At 51.3% G+C, this 22843-nt stretch overlaps 1 protein-coding gene across 1 annotated transcript in view; it reads right to left on the bottom strand.

Annotated features, from left to right (window-relative positions):
* DGLUCY (D-glutamate cyclase) overlaps nt 1–22843 on the bottom strand; it is a 37906-nt gene that overhangs the window by 10329 nt on the left and 4734 nt on the right. The window contains 8 exon segments of the mRNA XM_025982581.2: nt 2618–2766; nt 6198–6242; nt 6244–6289; nt 11782–11938; nt 11940–12037; nt 19079–19201; nt 20265–20316; nt 20318–20404. Coding sequence (XP_025838366.2) covers nt 2618–2766; nt 6198–6242; nt 6244–6289; nt 11782–11938; nt 11940–12037; nt 19079–19201; nt 20265–20316; nt 20318–20404 — 757 coding nt within the window.

Raw genomic sequence — 22843 nt, 5'->3', positions numbered from 1 at the left:
CGAACCCCATCTGTGTGATGGGGAACTGGTACGGATCATTAAGCTCAACTCTGTAATTTACTTTTAAAAGCTTCTGTTTAAAGAGTATGAAATATCTGTGTGCCAGTTTATCTTAACCTACAGCAGAGGGTGCCTGGTGACCCACAAGGTAGCTTAATCAGGAGTCTACACCACAGGGGAGTCTACACCACATGAAGGACACCAGGTCTGACTGAGCACTGGGTGTGATACTATATGATGGCAAATTGAATTTATAAATAAATAAATGAATGAATGAATGAATAAATAAATAAATAAATGCCAATCTGATCATCAGCACCTGAGGGCTTATAATTGGCATAACAGATGCTTGAACAAACAGCTCAGAATACATCAGTGTTAGAAATTACTGAATTCATTGGTGAAACGAATGGTGTTGAAGGTGGGCAAGTTGGCTAAAAGGAATGACCAGGGCAGGTGGCTCAGAGGTTTAGTGCCGCCTTCGGCCCAGGGTCTGATCCTGGAGACCTGGGATCGAGTCCCGCGTTGGGCTCCCTGCACGGAGCCTGATTCTCCCTCTGCCACTCTCTCTCGCACATGTGCTCTCTGTGTCTCTCATTAATAAATAAATAAAATCTTAAAGAAAAAAAATGACCAGGCAGGTCCACCATCACAGGAACAAGGTGACAAAAATCTAACCCAGCCTGCAGCCTGCTGCTGTCTGAGGTGGTGTTAGAGAACGGCTGTTGGTCCTGTGTCCAGGTATTTCTGGAAGAGTCTGTAGGTCGGATCACCTGAACCTGCCTCCAGGACCGTGGCAGCTGCCTCAGGATAACCACTCACCAAGGCACTGGTCCAAGTGCCTCAAGGCCTGAGGGCCAGGCCTGGCGAGCCTGCCGCACGGTTGCGCGGCTATTTCTGTGTCTGTCTCTACGAAGGCCTGGAACGTGTGGAGGGAGCCCACCCGACGAGGCCAGCATTCATCACGAGGTGGCTGTGGTAGGGGAGGGGGCTGGAGCTACCCCACCTCGAGCACTGGACACCTGCCTGTGGCCAAAAGAATCCGACTGTTTGACCGGCCAAGGGACCTCAGGTCCCCCTCCTGAGCATGTCTCTCAGAATAATTTTCTAGGCCCACAGTAGCTGACTGAATGGAGGGAAATGACCACAAGCCTAGAGCTGCTGCTTGTCTACCTCTGTCTCTGCTCTTTCGAATTGTCTGAATTTCACCTTGTTTGCTTCTCAGTCCTGCCTGTGGCCTTGTCGTCCTCACCTGGTGGCACTCCCGGGGCCTCCGAGAGGGGAGGGCCCCTGGGTGCTGAGTGGAAGGCCAGTGCTGTGTCCACAAGGCAGCTGCCTGTGGAAACTGAGGCATGGGGTGTGGATGGAGCAGAGGAGAGAAAAGACCAGGGGTGGCCCTGCTGGGCAGTGGGCTGTGGGGAACCACAGCCTGAGGGTACCAGAAGTCTCTAGGGTTCCACCAAAAGGGCAGTTTGAAGGCATAAACAGCCAGCTCCACCCGCTTCCTTTAGGCTCTTGGGAGCAGCCTTAGGGGGACCAGCAAAGATGAGGAGGACCTTCAGCAGGAGGAGAGCAGCTCCTTTGAATAATGACTGCCCCTTTGGGCTTGGAGACCCCTTCCTCCTGCACCAGGGCCATTCCTCCCTCCAGCCCCCAGGTCCCCAGCCTGCCCAGCCCACAGAGACAGGAAGTAGGAGCCAAGTGTGCCCTGGGTACCACACCCAAGGCCTCTTCTGGGAAAGACCAGGCACTTTGTAGAAACTTTCTACTCAGCCAGGAAGACTTTTATTGTCTCATCAAAGCCTCAAAAGCCAAAGGTGACTAATGAGTCTGGGAAACATTCTGAAGTGTTTGAATGAAGAGAACAATTAAACACAGAACAAGAAACTTGCCTTCATTACCTAGGACTTTGCCTACCCTCAGGGGAGCAACACTGTTCTGGGAGCTGCTTTAAGCCTTTTAGAAATTCATTAAGGCAACATGACTCCACGAAAAGCATGTCGGAAGGGGTTCCGGGAGTCCGGACTTCCTAATTCTAGACCAGCCACACTAATGGGCTAGGCGACCTCAAGGAGCTTCCCTGGGCCTCATTTTTGGACACTATCTGCTTCTCTACTTGCCAGGGCTGTAAAGAGGCTTCAACAATATATGGATGTGAAACCTCTTTGAAAACAATGAAGTTCTGTACAAACACAAATGGTCACATTATTACGTTCCCAACAATCAAAATATTGCACTAATCATGTATTTAAGTCATACTTAAAAATTAATGCGCTCATAAGATGAAACACAGTAGACACAGTACATTCGTCCTGTATGGCCAAAAGAATATACCATGCCCCAATTTTATTATCACTCTTATTCTTAGTTTTAATAGTTTAGAGCTGGACGAGTACAATACACTCTATTACGTGTCATTTCCCTTCCTTGCTTGTGGGAATGTCGGATTTCTACGTGACGGTGTCTTTATCGTCTATACCAGCCGTAATAAACAAACAACATCTCTGGAGTAGAAACCGTGGTCCCCATATAACTCCTTCTTGTCATACATCCCCCTATCAATAAAAAGGCAGTTAGTGTTGACACATCCTTATTGAATTCTCAGCTCCCTGCTTACCAGTTGACGAGATTCCAGGAATTTTCTGTGTTGCAAGGAAAAGGTCATCAATGGGGTCAACCAAGTGTTTGATGTTCGTTTTCCTGGTGTTGTAGTAATTGCCATCGGCAGCCCTTCCTGAGCGGTCTATTGCCACCAGATGGTCGAATCTGCCAGAAAGCAAGGGCATAGGGGACTCATGGAGAGGACGGCTGCCTTGTTGGCTCGGTCGTGTGTTTGTGTGAAGATCCTTGTATTCTGTATTTGATCCCTTCATTCTTACAGAATTTATGAATAAGTGACAAGGACCTATGCTGGGGGTTAGTCTATCATATCCTTTTTAAAAATACCATCAGAATCTTAGGGTGTCCGGGTGGCTTGGTTGAGTGTCCAACTCTTGATTTCAGCTCAGGTCTGATCTCAGGGTCATGAGATCCAAGCCCCATGTCTGGTACCACACTCAGCACAGAGTCTGCTTGAGATTCTTTCTTCCTCTCCCTTTGCCCTCCCCCACCCCGTGCTCTCTCTCTCTAAAAAAAATAAATAAAATCTTTTAAGAAAATAAAAATAAAAGTATCATCAGAATCTTTAGCAGTTCATTAGTCAGAAGTTGTGAGATTAGGAAGGCTGATGGTCAGGGTCACATGCTGGATGCGGCCGGCATCCTGGCCCTGATCTCCACTAGCCAGTGGGTGCCAGCACCCAGAGGTCTACTCGGTGGTTGCTATTGGTACACTGATGGCTTCTTCCAGGATCTTGTTCCATTTATGTGCACAAACAGACTTAGAAAGAGTTGGAAGACAAAGGAAACTAATGCAAGAGAGAGATTAGACAAGAGGCATAGACTGGTGGCAGTAAGCTTGCAGAATCAGGAATCAAATGGTGTAGGCTTGAATCCAGACCCTCACACTCCTGGCCCTTGGCCAAGTGCTTAACCTCTCAGACTGCCATTTGCTACAATAGGACCTGTCTCATACAGTGTTGAAAGGAACCTCCCTGCACCTCATCTTTGGACATGATACCTGCATTAACTACTTTACAGGGTTTTAAAGAGGGTTTAATAATATAGTGGAGAAAATGCACAAGAGGTGCTTTGTAGAGAACCTTGTACCTACCCAGTGCTTGGTAAGTGGTAGTATTTGTGGCTGCTATCATTATTAGGAGGAATATTGTCTTGATAATCCAATTTAAAAAAGTGAAAATTGCAGTTTCATATCTTCTAAATCCCCCCAAAATGGAGTTCCTTATTTTTTTTAAGATTTATTTATTTTAGAGGAGGGGTGGAGAAGGGGCAGAGGGAGAGGAGAGAGAGAATCTTGAGCATGGATACTTGAGCTCGGAGCCCAAAATAGGGCTCAATCTTACGACCCTGAGATCATGACCTGAGCCAAAATCAAGAGTCAGAGGCTTCACTGACTGAGCCACCCAGATGCCCCATAATGGAATTCCTTAAAATCTTTGCTGTGGAAAACTGTGTGGAGGCTCCTCAAAAAATGTGAAATAGAATTATCACCTGATCCAGCAGTCCACCTCTAAGTATGCACCCAAAACAATCGAAAGCAAGGTCTCAAAGAGACACTGGAACACTCTTGTTCATAGCAGCATTATTCACAATAGGCAAACGGTAAAAGCAACCTGGCGTCCACTGACAGATGAACAAAGAGGCCAAATGTGGTATGCGCATACAAGGGAATATTATTCAGCCTTAAAAAAGGATGGAAATGCCGACATATGCCACAATATGGGTGGATCCTGAGGATAATTTGTTAACTGAAATAAGCCAGTCACAGTAGGACAAATACTCTATGATTTCACTTACATGAGGTATTAGAGCAGTCAGTTCATAGGGACAGGAAGTAGAATGGTGAGTGTCAGGGGTTGAGGTCGGGGAGAATGGGAGTCAGTGTTTAATGGGTACAGCATTTCCATTTGGGAAGATGAAAAAGTTCTGGAGATGGATGGTGGGGATGGTTGCACAACCATGCAATTAATTAATGCAATGCCTTAATGCCACCAAACTGCACACTTAAAATGGCTAAAATGGTAAAATTGATATTATGCATATTTTACTACAATAAAAAAGTCTTAAAAAAATCTAAATTCTGAATGCCTAGCTTTGCCCCCTGGTTGCACAGACTGTGGTGGCCTCATATATGCTTGGAATCAGGCCACTGAGTAGCTTTTGGGATGTAATTCTGAGGCTACATGCCCAGGGCAGAAAAAGGCCACCACTAAGAAGCAGAGTCAACAGGAGGAAGGAGACTTAACCCTGAATCTCCCCTGGATTGACATCAGTGGTGATGAAAAGCCTGTTTAGAACAAGACCTCCAAATGAGATCAATATGTTCTCTGTTCTTCAGGGACAATATCACCTCTGGACCTTTCCCCCAGGAGAATTCAGTTATATGCCTCATAAAGGTGGATTGATTTTTTTTTTTTTTTAGGCCAGCAGGCTCCATTTAGTTACAGTGGGAAGTAATTGACTCCTGGGAAGCCTGCTCCTTGGGAAGAGTTAATGCATCATCTCCAAAGACAGCACGAGCCTCTCTCCCCACGGTCAGATCTGTCCCACCTCCCTCCACTCTGAGAACAGAGCAGCACCTGCGTTAACTGGCACTGGGGATCCCACCCAAGAGTACTTTCTAGCTTCTCCCTGAAGATCCAGGGCTTTGTTTATATGTCAACCGTTTGGAGACTATAAACATCTCTAATATGAACCACACATGTTTTTGCAGCTTTAAATAGCATATGGGATCCACAATTGAACTTTTCTTGGTGACTCAGGTCCTCATTATGCTCATCAAATTCTGCTGTGAGCTGCAGCACAGCTACATCCTCCAAACCTCTTAAAGCAGTGTTTTTAAGTTCTAACTGGACACTCATTAGTGGACTGTGAAATAAATATACTAGGCCAGGTTGGCATCTCCAGAAAAGTAAAATAGAACACTCTAGAATTAGAATACAACGGACTGGAATGGAAAATGTCAGAATATATTGCACATAGCAAGAGTGAATATTGTTTTTTTACATCTTCTGTTTTGGTTGTGTGTGCATGTGCTTGTGCGTGCGCACGTATTGGTTTCCAACGCAAAAGGTATTACGTTGTCAAACCGGTTTGAAAACACTGTATTAAAAATGATACGACCTGCAGTACATCCCTACATACCATAAAGATGTATTTTTCAAAATATCTGATCACAACACACAGTGAAAAAATACACACCCTTGCACAAGTTTCCCGAGAGAGTGCTCACCATTACAACAGAGGCTGTACGACGTGGCATTTGTCTCTCTTCCCCTGCAAATGGGCTAGTTGTTCCCGCTGAAAGGACACACCACTCTCTCATGGGTTCTGACCCAGTTTGAGAAACTGCTGGTTTTGGGATTTTATGATTTTCCCATCTTCTCCATCTATCGGGAAGGCTTGCCATCTCTCGGGTGTGCCAGGTCCAGAGAGCCTCTGTCAAGTGCCCAGTGCACCTTGAACCCCGGTGGCCCAGCCCGTCAGGACCCCTGGGCTCACGGCTCTGCTGTCTCTGGAGCCGTCTAAGTTAACAGTACCCTACGCTTCCCCAGGTAGGCTGGGATGGGATGCACACACCTGGGGGGCTTGGGGTCCCCATCTTTACAGAGGAATGCCGGAACGACTCCCACCTTGGAAGGTCAATATGGGGATCTGGGTCTTCAGAGCACCTTGAAAATGAAGGCAAAGGGTTGAACACATCATTTTGGAAATTCATGTTGGCTTTTCAAAAGCTTCTGTGCAAAGTATCACGGTCATTCCTGGGAAGCGCCTCCCCGTAGAATACACTTGGCAGGGAAAGCCGAGCCCTCGACGCCAGAACACTGGGTTACTGTCCGTCCTGAGTACACCCTGCAGTTGGCATAGTGGGTGACCCTGAGTGGCGGTGGAGCTGGGTCAGTGTCACCGCTATCGGGGGGCTAGCAGATATGCTGCTTGTACATGCCCATGACACCCCGTGAACAGAGGCCTCTTCTGGGTGATTGCCATCACGAGTGTGGGGGACATGTGGCACCCACGGTGACGGGGAACTGGCCCTCCGCTGAGCACGGGACATGCATGCTCTCACTTCATTGTCACAACAATTCTATGTGAAAAGAACCATCATTAACCCCACTTCTCTCAGAAGAAGACTGAGGCCCAGGGGTGTTGAGTCAAGGATGGAGGTCAGTGCCACGACCCCAGTTTCCACCCCAAGTTCTCATCTGCTCTCCCCGCCCAGCATACCTTCAGGGAGGCCCCAGAAACAACAGTGAAGAGGCCCCAGAGTCTGGACTTTGAGTCAGCGATCGGTATTGGAGGGGTGGCCAAAGTGAACAGGACTCTCAAAAATAGCACCTTTTCCAACGACAATGATAGTACATGTTAGTGTAGACTGCGTGGGAAGCACTCACAAATCCCACAGTAAAATAAAAGTGACTTGGTGTCCATGAACGGATCCACCTTGTAGCACTTGGGGGTAGAATGCTTGTGAGGTCTCCACGCAGAGCCTGCGGTGGCTGACAGGGCCGGCCACAGGGCAAACCCAGGACCTATGGCCTCACTGGCCTGCAGGACCCCCCAGGCCTCTCTGTGGACCAGAGGGGATGTCGCACGTCCATCATCAGCCCCTCACACCCCTCACGCGAACCCAGCCCCAGTCAGCCCCCCGTCTATGTGAGAACCACTACTTGTCCTATAAATGTGGTTTCATGATGCCTGCTTCTCCCCACAGCTTCACCGTATGGTTGCCCCAAGCCCTTTGGGGGCTACCCCCCAACCCCCAGGGGGTACAGGAGCCAGAGTCATTGTCAGACACCCTAAGGGGCCCCCAAGGTGGCTCCCTCCAACCTTCTTGTCCAGTCCCACCCCATGTCTAGGGGAGAAAGACAGAGGACAGGCCGTCCATCAAGGGATACTCACCGAGCGCATTTTCCACGGGACAAGGGGGGACGGGGGTGGGAGTGGAGGTGGAGTGGTCCCAAGAAGCTGGAAGACCCAGACCCTTTCTATGCTGTGAAGAGGTGACCCTGCGAGCGGACTGAGTGCAGCCAAACAACCCTGGGTGGGAAGCAACATTCTCAGCTGTGTGGACCTTGGGCAAGCCCACCCAAACTCCCTCAGCTGTGCTCTCTGCAAGGTGGGGCTCACCTCCCCCCAACCCCACCCTGGTCCCAGGGTTACTGTGGATGCAATGATGAGATATGGGCCGAGCGGAGCCGGGACCGGGCAAGTACTAGGTGCTCAGTTAAGGCTGGTGCTTTCTTGCGTCCTTGGCATTGGACGGAGGGTAGAGGATTCTCCTAAGAGGGGCCCCCAGGGTGCCAGACTGGGCAGGAGCATAACACGCCCCCCAGGGGCACACGGAGAGAAAGAGGCGCAGCTAAGGACCCTCAGGGCGAGGTGAGAGCCCGCCCCCGCCCCCGAGCTACAAACAACCACTTTCTGCAGTTGGTCCATTAACGCCTGAGACTAAGGGGGAGAGACTAAGGCTCTTCCTTCTTTAAACCTGTGCAGCCTTTGGTTATAAAAGGAACTGAAATAATTTTCATTAAAAGGCCAAATCTCTTTCACGTTCTTTGTCCACAGGTAACAGAAGTTCTGCAAAACCCAACAGAGCAGATGCCACCTCGTGAGGCGGGCGCCGGCGAGCCCCAGTGCGGGGCATGGGGGTGCGGTGGGAGCCCCTGGGCCGGCCAGCAGGTGAGGGGGGCGCGGAGCCGGGCGGGAGAGCGGGCGGCGAGAAATACCCCAGCGGGTCGTCAGGCGGGAGACACTGCCCGCCTGTTGGCAGCGGCTGGCACGGGGGCCTGTCCCTTCTCCTCGGTGACAACTCGTCCATCGTCCTCCGTGTGGCTCCTTTCTGGCCTCCCTGGCTGGCTCGCCCCTCCGCCCCCGCCCCAGGGTGCCAGCCTGGGGCCCTTTCCCCGCCTCTTGTCCCCTGGGTGATCTCAGCCTGTGCCTGGACTTCACAGGCCGTCAGGAAGCCAGCCGCTCTCCGGCCCCCCCCTGCAGCCCAGACGGCCCCCCTGAGCTGGACGTGCACATCCATCTATTGACGTCTGCACTTGGGTTGCTGGTAGACGCCTCACTCTGAGGCTCGGACCCGCGCCTTTGTAAAAATCTTCAAAAATTACAATTGTAGGGATCCCTGGGTGGCTCAGCAGTTAAGCACCTGCCTTTGGCCCAAGGTGTGATCCTTGAGTCCTGGGATCGAGTCTCGCATCAGGCTCCCTGCATGGAGCCTGCTTCTCCCTCTGCCTGTGTCTCTGCCTCTCTCTGTGTGTCTTTCATGAATAAATAAATAAAATCTTTAAAAAAAAATTACAATTGTAGGGGCTCCTGGGAGGCTCTGTTGGTGAAGCGTTTGCCTTCGGCTTAGGTCATGGTCTCAGGGTCCTGAGGTCAGGCCTGCATCGGGCTCCCCGCTCAGTCTGCCTCCCCCTCGCCCCCGGCCGCTCCTCCTGCTTGTGCTCTCTCTCGCTCTCTCTTGCTCATTCTCTCTCTCTCACCAATATATAAATAAAATCTTGTTAAAAAATTATAACCGTGAGGGCAGCCCGGGTGGCTCAGGGGTTTAGTGCCACCTTTGGCCCAGAGTGTGACCTTGGGGAGCCGGGATCGAGTCCCACATCCGGCTCCCTGTGAGGAGCCTACTTCTCCCTCTGCCTGTGTCTCTGCCTCTCTGTGTCTCTCATGAATAAATAAAATCTTTTTAAAAAATTATAATCGTGGTAAAACACATAATGCACATTTTACTTTCTTTGCCAATTCTAAGTGTACAGGGTCTAGCCTTGCTGTGGGACCTTGTCCAGAACTTTCTCGTCTTCCTGAACTGAATTGCTGTCCCCATCAAACACGAGCTCCCCAGCCTCCCAGGACCCCCAGCAACCACCCTCCTTCTCTCCATCCCTATGATATTAGTCGCTCTAGGTCCCTCGTGTAAGTGGGGTCCTATGGCACCTGCTCCTTTGTGACCAGCGTGTGTCACTTAGCAAGATCTCACCCAGGCTTCCCCACGGGTCAGAATCTCCCTCCCCTAAGGCGGAACATCCCCCTCCTCCCTTCTGCAGGTGCCGCCCTTGCTGTTCGCAGCTGCCCCTGGTTGCTCCCGCTGCCTGCCTGCTGGGACCCTGCCTGAAGGACCCTGCTCCCCCCACAGATGTGGGAGGATGCCTTTGCATCCCCTGCTTTCCATTCCTCTGGGGAGCAGACACCCAAAAGTGAGGTTGCCGAGGCACATGGGATTTTCCATATTACACCCTGGGGAGCTGCCTTACTGGCAGCCACGGCACCACAGTGCCCCCCGCAGCATCTCCCCGAGCGGTCCCTGGCAGCTGTGCCCTCAGCCACCTGCCCAACCGCGGGCCGGGCTGTCCTCACCTCGGGTCGCACACCTGCCTCCAATCCACCCGGACCCACGACTCTACCGTCAAACTATAGACAGACCTGTCTCTGCCTTGAAGCCTCCACCTGTACCATTCATCTGTCTGGGGACCCCTGAAGCCAGAGTCTGACACCCAGACTTGGGCATCAGGTGGTGTACTTGGGAGATGGGCCCAGGGGGCAGGTGGGAGGAGTGCAAAGTGAGGAAAAACCATGAGGAGCCTTTGGGCACTTTCGAGGTCACCGCTCTGGGCAGCGGGGGCCCAGTGCAACCGTCTCCGAAGGACAAGAGGAAGCAGGGCGGTGCCCCCCTGATTGAGGGGCTCCCAGAGGCATTCTCCCCCTTACTTTGGGCTGAGTGGTTTTGCAGAGCTTTGAAGAAACCCCAAAGACACTGGCTGGTGATGGGGCTCCGTCAGTCAGTGTGAGCCAGAACTTCTACTCCAGCTGTGGCTGAAAACTCTGGGGGCTACAGGGGCACCAGGCCACTCTGTACCCCGCTGGCAGTGACCCGGCCAGTTTCCACCCTTGTCCCTACAGTTCCTGCGTGATCCTTAAAAACTGAAGTTAGAGGGATCCCTGGGTGGCGCAGCGGTTTGGCGCCTGTCTTTGGCCCAGGGCGCGATCCTGGAGACCCGGGATCGAATCCCACATCGGGCTCCCGGTGCATGGAGCCTGCTTCTCCCTCTGCCTGTGTCTCTGCCTCTCTCTCTCTCTCTCTGTGACTATCATAAATAAAAAATAAAAAATAAAAAAAACTGAAGTTAGAGCGTGGCCCTCCTCTGCTCAGTGACCTTCTAGGGCTCCCCACCCCAGGAACAAAAGCCCAGCTGCTCACGTGTCCCTTGAGACCCTTCCAGGCTGGCCTCTGTGACCTCTCTGTGCTCCCTTCTGGGTTCTCTTCTCCGCAAGCCTGCCAGGGTCCCGCTCCACCTCACGGCTCTGCTCGGGCCCGTGTGACAGGCAGTCTTATCCATCGGCGGATCGCCACAGCCCCCGACAGTGCCTGGCACACGGTAGGTGCCCCGTACACATGTGCCGTGTGAAACGGCCTGTTTGTTCAGACACAGCCTTCTGGGACCTTCCTTACAGTGTCAAGGTGCTACAGAGCATGCCTTATGGGGGGTTTCAAACCTGTTTTGGGGCTAAAAGGGAAAAATGTCTCTAAAGAATATATTTTCAGGGACATAGACAGCGGCAGCGGCGGGAGGGGGGCAGGTTAGAGCACCAGCGCCCAGCTGATGCCTGAGCAACAGTTGCAGAAAGGAGGAGAGGTGACGAGCGGAGGCTCCCAGTGGACCCCGGACTGACTCTGGTGCACAGACAGCGGCATCGTGGCCCTCGCACCCCCTGTGTGCTCCAGGGACCTGTGCAGTGTGGGCCATTCCTGCCCACGTGACCCGGGGTGCAGGAAGGGGGGGGAGGGGGAAGGGGGAAGGGGGACACTGCTGTCTCCGTTCCTGGCTACCACACCTCCAACCTGGGATGTCCAGAACTGGCCTGGGTTGCCGAGTCCTCTGCAGGCCACACGTGGAGGGGAGCGGGTGCACAGGAGGACCCTGGGCTCTGGAGCCTGGAGGATCCAGGTTCAAACCCGAGCTCCCCGTCCCCCCCCGGGGAAATCACCTGGCCCTGGCAGAGACTCAGCTCTTCAGCCATAAAACGGGGATAATGCTGCTCATGCCAGAGAGGTTCCGGACAGGCAGGAGAAGCCCCGCGCCTGGTGCTTTGGGAGTTCCCCACTCGCTGGATCCCCCACTCTCTGCTCTTTTGGGGAGATGGCCCATCCTCATCTCACGCCTCACCTTGACAAGCTTCTCAAACAAACTCAGGGCTCTCAGGTTGACGATCATGGAGACCTCCTTCTCCGAGGCCTGCAGGAAGGCAGCCAGAGCCATGGCTCCTGGGGGGCTGTCCATCTCTTTGAGGGGCTCGTGGCTGCATGCATAGGGATGCCAAGCTGGTGGTGACCAGCACTGAGCAGGCCTGGGACAGTGACAGGGCGGCTCTCAGCAGCTTGTTTCTGCAGACCAGGTGTCTGATTCCCAGGTGGCCTCAAATGATTTAAAGATTATTCATTTTCTCTTAGAGAAAGAGAGTGAGCAAGGGGAGGGGGGGGCAGAGGGAGAGGGGAGAGAGAGAGAGAGAGAGAGAAGCAGACTCTGCACTAAGCAGGGAGCCCAACATGGGGCTTGATCTCATGACCCTGAGATCACAACCTGAGCTGAAACTAATAGTCGGAGGCTGAACCGACTGGGCCATCCAGGCGCCCCATTATTTTTTTTGAAAAGTCGCAGAATAGCGTGTGTTTTAAGTAGAAGCTTATGTAAACAGCAGTTTGGTTTTTAATTTACTTTTGTTTCTGAAGTGGGACCGAGGGACGAGGCAGAGACTGCGGTTCGTTCCCCGGAATGGGCCCAGGTTGTCTCTGCCACACGGGGAGAGCCGGCCAAGGGAGAGCGGGGGTCCTGCATGCCCCCTCTGCGCCCCCTCTGCACCTGCTGCACACCTCCCTTCCTTGGTGCCTGGGGGGTCACCTCCTGGGGGTCACAGGGTGTCACGGCAGAGCTACTGGGTGGAGCAGGTCCCCTTCCTGCTGAAGCCCAGCACTCCGTGGGGAAGGCCCGTCCTGGACAGTTGTGCGAGAGGCCTGCACTCGCTTGGTATTTGCAGAGAGCACCCTGGGGTTACTGGGTTGTAGCGAGCCAGCGGACTAACGCAGGAATGTCCATGTAGGGGAGGCAGTGGGACTGCCCTGATGGGGGATTCCCCAGAAGAAGGCCCCGGGACAAGGACTTGGGGGCCGGTGTTTCCATGGGAAGTGAGCCCAGGAACACGAAGTCAGAAGATGGGGGAGGTATGAAAAAAGGGAGAAAGGCCGCTGAAGAATGAATGAGTGAGTGAGCAAATCAACCGCAAAGCAACTGGGGCTTGGTCTTGCCCGAGACCCTCTAGGAAACCAGGGGTCCCTCCTCCGGCCAGAGGACAGGGGGACCCGGCACTTATGCACCCCGCCGCAGTGGAGGGCGTCTGTAAGCACAAGAGCGGCCTCCGGTGGAGGGACAGGGGGACAGCTGTCCTGTGGGAACCCCCGAGGCCGGGCCAGGTGAAGCCCAGGGGACGGGGGAGACAGGCCCAGTAGCTGCCCATCTGGTGCCAGCCGGGCAGCACAGCCTCCCAGGGCCCGTCACGTGTCATCGTGCCCCTGTCCATACCCAGGTCACCTCAGAGCATGTCTGTGCCCCGTGTGGCAGGCTGTGACTGGGAACTTCCCCCCAGCCGTGGTCGAAATGACAGGGAGCCCGAGGAATGTGGCCAGAGGACGCCGGCTTGTCCCTGAGATACTTGGGGACACTGTGAAGGGACAGGGTTGGAGTTCCTGTCATGGGTGAACGGTTCCAGACTTAGAATCTGGACACTTATGGTAAAGCCCAAAGTAGCTGTGTGATCTTGGCCTCATCCCTTGATTGCTCTGGACCTCAGTTTACCTGCATGGAGCATGGGGGCCTCCAGGTGGAGGGGGGAATGCTGCAGGAAGGGGCCCTCCATGTGCCTGCAGTGGGAGTGGAAACTGGGACATTTGTCTGGAGGGGGATTTGTCCTCAGATTTGTATGTTCCACCGCATGAGCTAATCACATCTAGGAGCTTTACCCCAGTAAAGGGATGGTGGGGACGTACTCCCACGTGGTAAGAAGGTGTTCATCGAAGCCTTGTTTATGGTGTCAAATAATGGATGTTAATAAAAATAGTGCGACATTTGTAGAATGGAATTCTATGCAAGTATTAAAAAGAATGCTGTAGAAGATTAATGACATGAAAGGATGTTCACAATATATTAAAAAGGAAGATATATATATATAAAGAATATATAAATTATTTTTTCAGTCTTACAGGTTTAAGACTGAAGAAAAAGAGTTTTAAGGGCAAATATCCAACTTTTTGTCAATAATGGTTCACTGTGATGGGCTTCTGGTCGTTTTCACTGCCTCTTTACACTCATATATTTTCTGATGTTTCTACAGCGAACATGAATTGCTGTTGGCAGTTGGGGAGAGAAGAAGAATTATTTTTTAAAGAAAAACGACTGGAATGTAACCTATTTCACAGGATGTGATAAACATCCAAAGAGAGAGGAGAGGAGAGAGAACTTTGTCGAATTCAGAGCAGACGATCATCTCGTCATTTGTGATGATTTTATTATGAGAGCAAATGATGTCACTATAAATAAATTTTGTGTTCCTCGTATTCCCCAGGCACCTCAAAGGCAAGCCAGCATCCTCTCAAAAATGACTGAGTGGCTCTATTACAATGCGCAGGGAGTGATGCTCATCTACTGGCATTAATCTTTTTTTTTTTTTTTTTTTTACTGGCATTAATCTTATATCTGCTTACCTAATATAGTAGGCATCGAAACGTCTGTTGTTCTTGAGGATTAAAGATGCCATTAAGATACTCCTTAATAGACAGGATTGACTTGCCCGGACAGTCATAAATCCACCTTTCCCCACGCCTCACTCTTCAAACCTAGACACAGTTTGCACAGACACCCTAGGGGGGTTTTGTGGATGCCCTCCCAGGTCATTCTCATGAAGCTAGGATGCACTGGGTCTGCAGTAAGTTTACTTGCCACCTTTTTTTTTTTTTTTAATTTGGGCAATTGGCGGAATTAATATATCATCTTCCCTTGTGACCCTTGTGCTGAATAGAAGAGCTGTCAGCCTGGGTTAGAATGTTCGTGGGGGAGACAATATCACAGAAATTTAAAAAACATATCCACCCAGGAGATCAACTATGGAAGAGGCCCTCTGTGTACAGAGCCAGGAGCTTTCATCTCTACACATGCACGTGTTCTAAAAGGTGCATGGGTGTGTAGGCACGGGTCCCAGAACCACTGTGGGTTTCTATGCCAAATAAACCATACTCTCTGCAGAAGGAACAAACGAATGAGCAATCTGACAGACAAAAACGTGAAATAGCAATGCCTTATAGTTTTGAAGGAAGTTTTGCTACTGAAGAACTTTGATCCCAAGCCCATAGGAGAGCTCATTTTTAAGGCTGTTCTGCACTGTTAGATTCTTGGCCGAAGGATTAGTCAGCCCAAAAAGGGACCCAGCTTGGTGGCTCGGTAGCTCTGCCCAGGTGCTGTTCTCTGTACCACTGTCACCGTAATCTGCTCTGTCTGGGTCTTGGGCCTCTGACCACGAGGCGTGACCTCTCCAGGCTGACCTCACCCCGCTGTCTTCCACGGGGACCCCACCACCATCTATTCAGAGATCTGCTTGGCAAAGAGGGGACAGATGGGCCTGCGGTGAGACCACATATGCCTCCTTCAAAGTACAAAAAAAACCCCACCGAGATCAAGACTCATGGCTTGTGAGAAGGTGTGAGCCAGGGGAGGCAGGAGCTGTTTTAACTGGCCTGACGGGACTGTGATCTACCATTTAAACTCAGATGCCGATTTATCCAACCCTTTATTGATCATGGGCCTTGGAGTCAACATCTGCCCGGATCACATGCTAGGTTATGTGGACTTGGGCAAGTTTCTTAACCCTACATGCCTCAGTCTCCCCATCTGTTAAAAGAAGTTATAATAGCTGCCTCATAGGGTCAGTGGAAGGATTTAATAAGAGGAAATGTGCCAAAGCTTTTAGCACATGTCTGGCCCAGGGTAAAACTCAGTGGATGATAGCTGTCATTATTATTACCGACCACAGCCCTGAGAGGGAGGTCTAGTGCTTATTTCTCCTGTTCTGCTGAGGAGAAACAGAGGTGGAGAGCCCCAGGGAAGGCTGCACCTTCACTCTTTTTGGAGGCTTTGCCAGTAAATGGATTGAATTTCTGTGCACGTCAGCGTGGGATTAGACATGCTGCTCTTCAACGACGGTGCAGGGCAAAGAGAAGAGCCCCTCAACTAGCTTGCCGCTGACCTCCTCCTCATTGGAACCAAAAGACCCTCATGGATCCCATGTCTAGAGAGCCAGTGGGTCGCAAGCCACAGAAGGACTGTCCTTTCTCTGAGATGCAATATGCAATATATGTGTTGGTTGCAAGCCCTTGTGAGGCCGTCACTTGCAGGGCTCTGCCCCAGCAGCATCCTCAAGGGAGTGGGGGCCAGACCCTGCACCCACCTCTGCTGCCCAGCACACACACACAAGAATCTATTCTACACCCAACCTTGGGGCGATGGCACAAAAGGAGGAGATTAGGGACACATGGATGACTTTGTTTAAATGGTGGCAGTTGATGACTTAGAAACAACCACACTCCTTTTTTTTTTTTTTTACCTTTCCAGTCCCAATTTAGTGGTGATGGCAATGTGCCCAGTTAATAAGCTTACCTTCCAAACCCTCTCTTATGTTCAGTGTTGAAATTAGTGTGTGTGTGTGTGTGGGGGTGGTAAATAAATTAAAAACCCCCAAAAGTATTCAAAATCGAACCACCAACATCAGTATTTTGGTGCATTCGCTTCTTTTGGGAATTCACGAGCACTATATGCATTTAAAAAAAATCAGCACTGGTAATTGCACAAAGCATTCCCACTTAATTTTTAGAGAGGCAAGAACTAAGGATTTTGATGAATGCAATCATGATTTTTCTGTGTTTTGGACACGACCTAAGACCGGGCCCTCTCATGTCAGGAGCACACCAGGACAGTCAGCTCAGAGCGTGACCCAAGGCTCCACTCCATCAGCTGTGAGGTGTGTGGCAGCTAATCTAACACTAACAGAAGTTTAATTATTGAAGTCTGAGCATGATTTTTTAAAAAGATTTATTTATTTTTAGAGAGAGAATGAGAGAGAGAAAAAGAGAGAGAGAGTGCTAGCTTGGGGAAGGGCAGAGGGAGAGAGAGAGAGAGAAGCAGACTCCCTGCTGTGCACAGAGCCCAGCTGTGGGGCACGACCTCAGGACCATGAGATCACGGCCTGAGCTGAAATCAAGAGTTGGATGACACCCCAGTGACAGCCACCCAGACGCCTGAGTGTGATTTTTATAAAATTAAAAATATTCAAGGTCGTCCCTAAACAATGATGTCATTTGGCCTCATTTATAATCAGGTGGGCTTTTTTGAGCCAGAGCTAATGGGCTCGAGTTTGCTGGGCTGCCCAAGGCAGTGGACCCTCTTCTGCAGCACCTTCCCCCCTGTCCCCGCAATTGGCAGCAGGACAGGGATGCCACCGTGCTGGACAACATTTACCACACGTGTGTGGGTGTGTGAACACATAGGAGCACATACACATTCAGGAATGACCACAAACTTCTGAGAACAGCACCTGGTCTCGTGCAGCGTTTCATTCCCAAGGTCTGGGTCCGTGCCTGGCATGTAGTAGGTGCCCAATACATTTAATGTCAAAGAAACAAATGAATAGAATTCCATGGACCTTGGCATTTATGCCTCACTGCTATATTAGAAATAATCTTCCTCTATTATGAGGCCATTCTGATAGCTAAACGTATACGAGTGCTTTCAAAAAAAAAAACTGAAGCAATACTCAATTCTATGATTTGTAGCTCAAGGGTGGCTGGCCTGGCTAGAATTTTCTGGTGTCTACCAAACAGGCTGCAATAGTTATTCTTAGGATCTTTCTTTCTTTCTTTCTTTCTTTCTTTCTTTCTTTCTTTCTTTCTTTCTTTCTTTCTTTCTCTTTCTTTCTTTCTTTCTTTCTTTCTTCTTTCTTTCTTTCTTTCTCTCTTTCTTTCTTCTCTTTCTTTTCTTTTCTTTTTTAAATTTATTTTTTAAAAGTTAACATGTGCCTAAAAGGAAACTGAAAAACACAAGAAGCAAAGAACAAAGTCATCCATAATCACAAGCAGTCTATAGTTTGACTTCTAGGTCCCACGTGTGTATCTAACACAAGTAAACATTTTAATGTAATTGAGATCGTACAGTTATGTATCATGCTTTTTTTTTTACACACCACGAATATTTAACCATGTCAAAGTCCCCAGACTGTATTTTGGTAACCAAGAATACACTACACCAACTCCATCTGAAAGAGAGAAAAATGTAATCCTGCCTTCCTTGAAAGGCGACAAAAATGGCAATGGGCCTCTAGACAAAGATATTGGCAGAGTTATAATTAAAATACTGCATTCCCTTAATGCTCAGTTAAAATCAAGGCATAAAGTAACAGAGTACACAACAGATAATATGCTTCTAAATGTTCCTAACACACCCCTGCCTCACTGTGAGCGAGTTAGGGCACCCTCGTGTGTCTCTCCATTGTAATATCACCCCACTTCTTTGAAAAAAAATAAACGGACAGTATTGCTTTAGCCAAGATACATTCCAAGACCCTCGGTGGATGTGAAACTGCGTCTAGCCCTGAACCCTCTATAGACGAGGTTTTCTCCTATCCGTACCTCCCTATGATAAAGTTTAATTTCTAAATTAGGCACAGTAAGAGATTCATGGCAATAACTAATTAAAAAACAGAACGATTAGGACAATATACTAGAATGAAAGCATTGTGACTGGGGTCTCCCTTTCTAATAAAGATCTTACTGTCCTGTCCTCACCCTTCTTCTTGTGACCATGGGAGACAGTAACATGCCCACGTGATGAGAGGAGGCGAAGGCAATGACACAGGCGTGTGATGTGGTGTGAGGCCACAGCAGACCTCAGGGGATGGTCATCGGCTTCTTGACTGCAGCTGGCTGCAGGTAACTGGCCTCCGGGGACAGAGCTGTGAGGAGCAGGGGACCTGCACCTTGCAAATACCACATCACATGGGGTGTTTAGTTGTGTCATTTGCCTTCGCTCCTGTTTTCAAAGTCCCATCAGCCTTCAAAATGTCTCAGAGAGTCACGTTAAGTATCTGTCTTTCTGGTAGGATGGACTGGGAGCCTTCTGAAGATGGAAATATATTTAATCAAAACATATAAGCTGCTGGGGAGACCTAGCCCTGGGCAGAAGAGAAGGGAGCCCGTGGGCTCTGCATGTTCTGTGTTTTGTGTTGGGACTCTGTTTGCGAAGTCACTGCACTGAAAGCCTATGCTTCCAAGAATGAGAAATCCACCTGTTCCCAACCTGGGTCTCAGGGTGGAACAGCCCCCCTGGAAGCCCTCTGGAAGCCCCCTGGAAGCCCGGATGTACTGCAGCTGCTGAAGGCCTCGAGACTGGTCACCAGAGAACGCCAGAACCCTGGGACATCCCCTGGCTGACACACCACAAGATCCCCCTAGTCAGGTTTGGAAAGATCTTTGATTCCCAACCATCCTGCAAATGGAAAAGGAAAATGAATTCCTTTGGGTCTTGCCCTGGTAGGTCCCATCCAAGTTGAACACGTCGAGTGGTTTATGTCTCTTTCTCCCAGAGAAACTCTTAGTCATGGGCTTGCTGTCAATGGTACTGGAGAAAAGGAATCGAGACTTGAACAACCCAGGACACCCTCTAACTTCTAGTCCATTCTGAGTCGCACAGCTTCAGAACACAGCATCTCGAACGCCTGGCATGGTTGCCAGATGGGCCCTGGGATGTGCTGAGCCCAATGCCCAGTGCCGATGGCTAAGCAAGCCAGCATTTGTGAGCTAACGTTCATTGTGATACAGGCTGGGTCACCGAGCACAGACCTAACCCCTATCGCTTGACCACCAACAGCATCCCTACCCCTGGGCCGGCATCTGAAGGCTCGGAGGACAGCAGAGATGGATATGTTGGGCCCAACCCATTCACAAGAAGACAGTTCAACTTTGCCTTGGGTGGCCCTGAGGTCATCTTTCTATGAGGAAGGCGGCTGGTGCTGACTGCGTCGTCACAGAACGCAGGTCCGTCTGAGCTGCTTGTCACACACTGAGCAATTCAGGCACACTGAGCCCTGACTCTCAGCCAAGACCCAAACCTGAGCCTTCATGAGGCCCTCTGAGAACCACCTAGACGGCTGCCATGCTTGGAGCTGCTCACTCAGGCTCTGACCAAGTTAATACACTGGGGATCCGTTCGAGCCAACCTTTGAAACAAGGCCCTTCCCTGCCCAGATGTGCTACTGAACAACAGCCCTGAGCTGTTAGAGGTTGCCCTGAGCTCAAGTTCAAGGACAAATAGGTCAGCGGTCACTCTACCACCCGCTCCTCCCACCCCAGGTTCACCTGTGCTTGGGTGAGGTTGGCTGTGAGTCTGAGCCTCATCTAGGATCCCCCACGCCCCCACCCTCCACCACCCAGGAACTCCTGGGGAAGATGAGGACAAGCTGGAGCTGCTCAGGAACTTAGCAAGTTCCCTATCTTCTTGGGCCAAAGTTCAAGGGTGGCTGTCAGAACCATGAATGAGAGTGGACGCTCACCCGGGTCACCGATATGAATGGGTTGTCCCGTGTTCCCCGTGGAGAAGCTGGCCCCGCACTAGCTGGTCCTTGGGGATGGGCCTCACTGTGACCACCAGCAGGCACCAAAAGCCAGCCGTGGTGGTGCAAGGCACCGTCGTCTGAAATCCAGGCAAAGAGGTGGAAAACAATTAACAACAGAGGGAAACCCTGGGCCCCAAGAGTTCAGGGCAGCCGAGTGAAGGAGGGGGTCCAAGCAGCTATTATGGCTTCTACTTTTATGTGACACAGAAATGAGAACGTGCTGGTACTGAGAACCTGAACTTTGTAGGTGCTGTGGACCCTGCTGGTAGCCTGCTGGGCTCCGGAACCCCCGCCCCCTGCTCAAAGTAAAGTCTTTAACTGGCTAAAGGGAAATGCATAGGTTTACAGAGGAAACCGACTCTATTGCCAATCTTGTCATCAGATTATGGGAAAGTATGATACGGTGCTATGGGTGCCTCCCGAACAGCCTAAGGAAGCAGGTGACCATGATAATTTTGGAGCAGTGACCAACTTAGAGGATATTTTTGAGATATCTAGAAGACCTGCCACGGGACACGAGCATATGCAGGAGTTCTCTGGGCAGCCACAAAGTCATGAAAATAAACACGTAATATTTTTTCATCCAATTCCATGGGCCCCCTGACTTTCCTCCATAGACCCCAAGGGGCCCGTGGATCACAGGTGAGGACCTCTGGGAGAGTCAGAGGTGGAGCCAAGGGCAAAGGGTCTGGAAGGAGGTACTGGGGTCTGCTCTGCCTCCTGAGTCCCCGAGTGGGGTGCAGAACTGTGCCCGGACCCCACTGGACCCCAAGGGGCCCTGCCGTGCTCCCCCTGCCTCAGGATGACCTGTGTGACTGTCACGGGCAGTGCTGTTTTCTCCCCTGGGTGGTTTCTGGCCGTGGCAGTGGGGCTTATGGAAGATTTAGGACATGGCCAGGATGCCGATCCCCTGGGACAGTCTTGGCTGTGGGTGCCGAGGGGGACAGTGTGCCACCCCCACACCTGCCACTGCGGCACACTGAGTGCTTCAAATTAAAGTTACCTGAGAAGTTGCCACACAAGACAAAGACTCTGACACCCATCTCCCCCTGAGAAGTAGGAAAGAAATCCCACATGTGAAGGTCCCGTCCCTGTACGGGCGTGCGGAAGGCCTCCCCACGGCCACCGATGGCACATCCAGGGCTGAGGGGCTCTAGCAACAAACCTTGCGACTTCCTCGCTACTCTACTACCCCAAGCCCGACTTCTTTGTCTGCTCAATCCTTCACAAATGTGTTGTTGGTTTCTTTGTCTGAAAGGCATTAAAGGCCTCCTGCTTTGGTCACGTAGGTATGAAATTAAATTTGTTTCTCTCTTGTTAATCTATCTTATGTCAGCTGACATAGGAGAGCAGCCAAAGGACCTAGAAGGGAAGAAGGGGCAGGTTTCCTTCCCTGCAGCGCGCCTGGCAGCAGCGGGGCAAAACTTGGCGGTGCCCGAATCTCAGGATGTAGAAAGGAAGGGACACGTGGCAGGGGCTTTCGCAGGGCATGGGCAGTGCTCCCTGAGGCCTCCTTCCGGGGGCGCTTCCTCCTCTCTGGGCCCCACGGAATCCAAGATGACTGCCTGGACCATCCAGACCCCAGGCCCGAGGTGACCGTACTCAGTCAAAACCTACTGGGGCCCCTGGGTGGCCCAGCAGTGGAGCATCTGCCTGCGGCTCAGGGAGTGATCTGGGGTCCTGGGATCGAGTCCCACATCGGGCTCCCTGCATGGAGCCTGCTTCTCCCTCTGCCTGTGTCTCTGCCTCTCTCTGTGTCTCTCATGAATAAATAAATAAAATCTTAAAAAAAAAAAAGAAAGCTATTGGTAAGTGTGATGTCACGGACAGCCAGGGCTGTGCTGAACATGCACCAGGGGCCAAGACCAGTACTCTGTGCCAAGCATCCCTTCCTCCGTCACTGACACTTTATAGATGGGAGCCGGGAGTCCTGGGTGCCAGGCTGGCTTCAGGGTGTGGGCAAGTCCTTTTCTCTCTCAGGGCTTTAAGCTCATGCAAATGAAAAGCTGCACATGATGCACCTGCTGCAAATGGTGGTATGTTTGGGGCCCCCTCCCCCACCTCCAGCCCCCAAGTAGCAGCCCCTGCCCCCCTTCTCCCCTGCCTTTGAGGAGACCACTCAGGCACATACTTCACACATGAAAACTGCTTCTCCTCAGAGGCAGCTTGGGCCTCCCTGGCAGGAGCCCCAAACGAGTGGGTTTTCCTAAACGCTGGGGAGGCCATGCCCAAATCTCCACTCTGAGGACCTATGGGGGAGCCCGCAGAGGACCACGGGCGCTGGCTGTTCCCCCAGCATGCAGCCTGTCAGTCCTTACACCGAGGTCCCGGAGGGCTCCGTGGCTCGGGGGAATCTGGTCCTCTGGCCTCAATGAGCAGCAGCTGGGCAGTACCTCAGGGACCCGGCTGGGGGGCCATCACAGCAGCAGGTGCATCTCGGGGAGGGGCCACCACACTGTAGTTTTGGCCACCAGGGGCCACCGCTGGCCCAGAACAGCACCCAGCCCTCCTGACAG

Source organism: Vulpes vulpes, unplaced genomic scaffold (assembly GCF_048418805.1).
Source record: "Vulpes vulpes isolate BD-2025 unplaced genomic scaffold, VulVul3 u000000644, whole genome shotgun sequence".
NCBI lineage: Eukaryota > Metazoa > Chordata > Mammalia > Carnivora > Canidae > Vulpes > Vulpes vulpes.
This window is presented reverse-complemented; position numbering and strand designations above follow the sequence as displayed.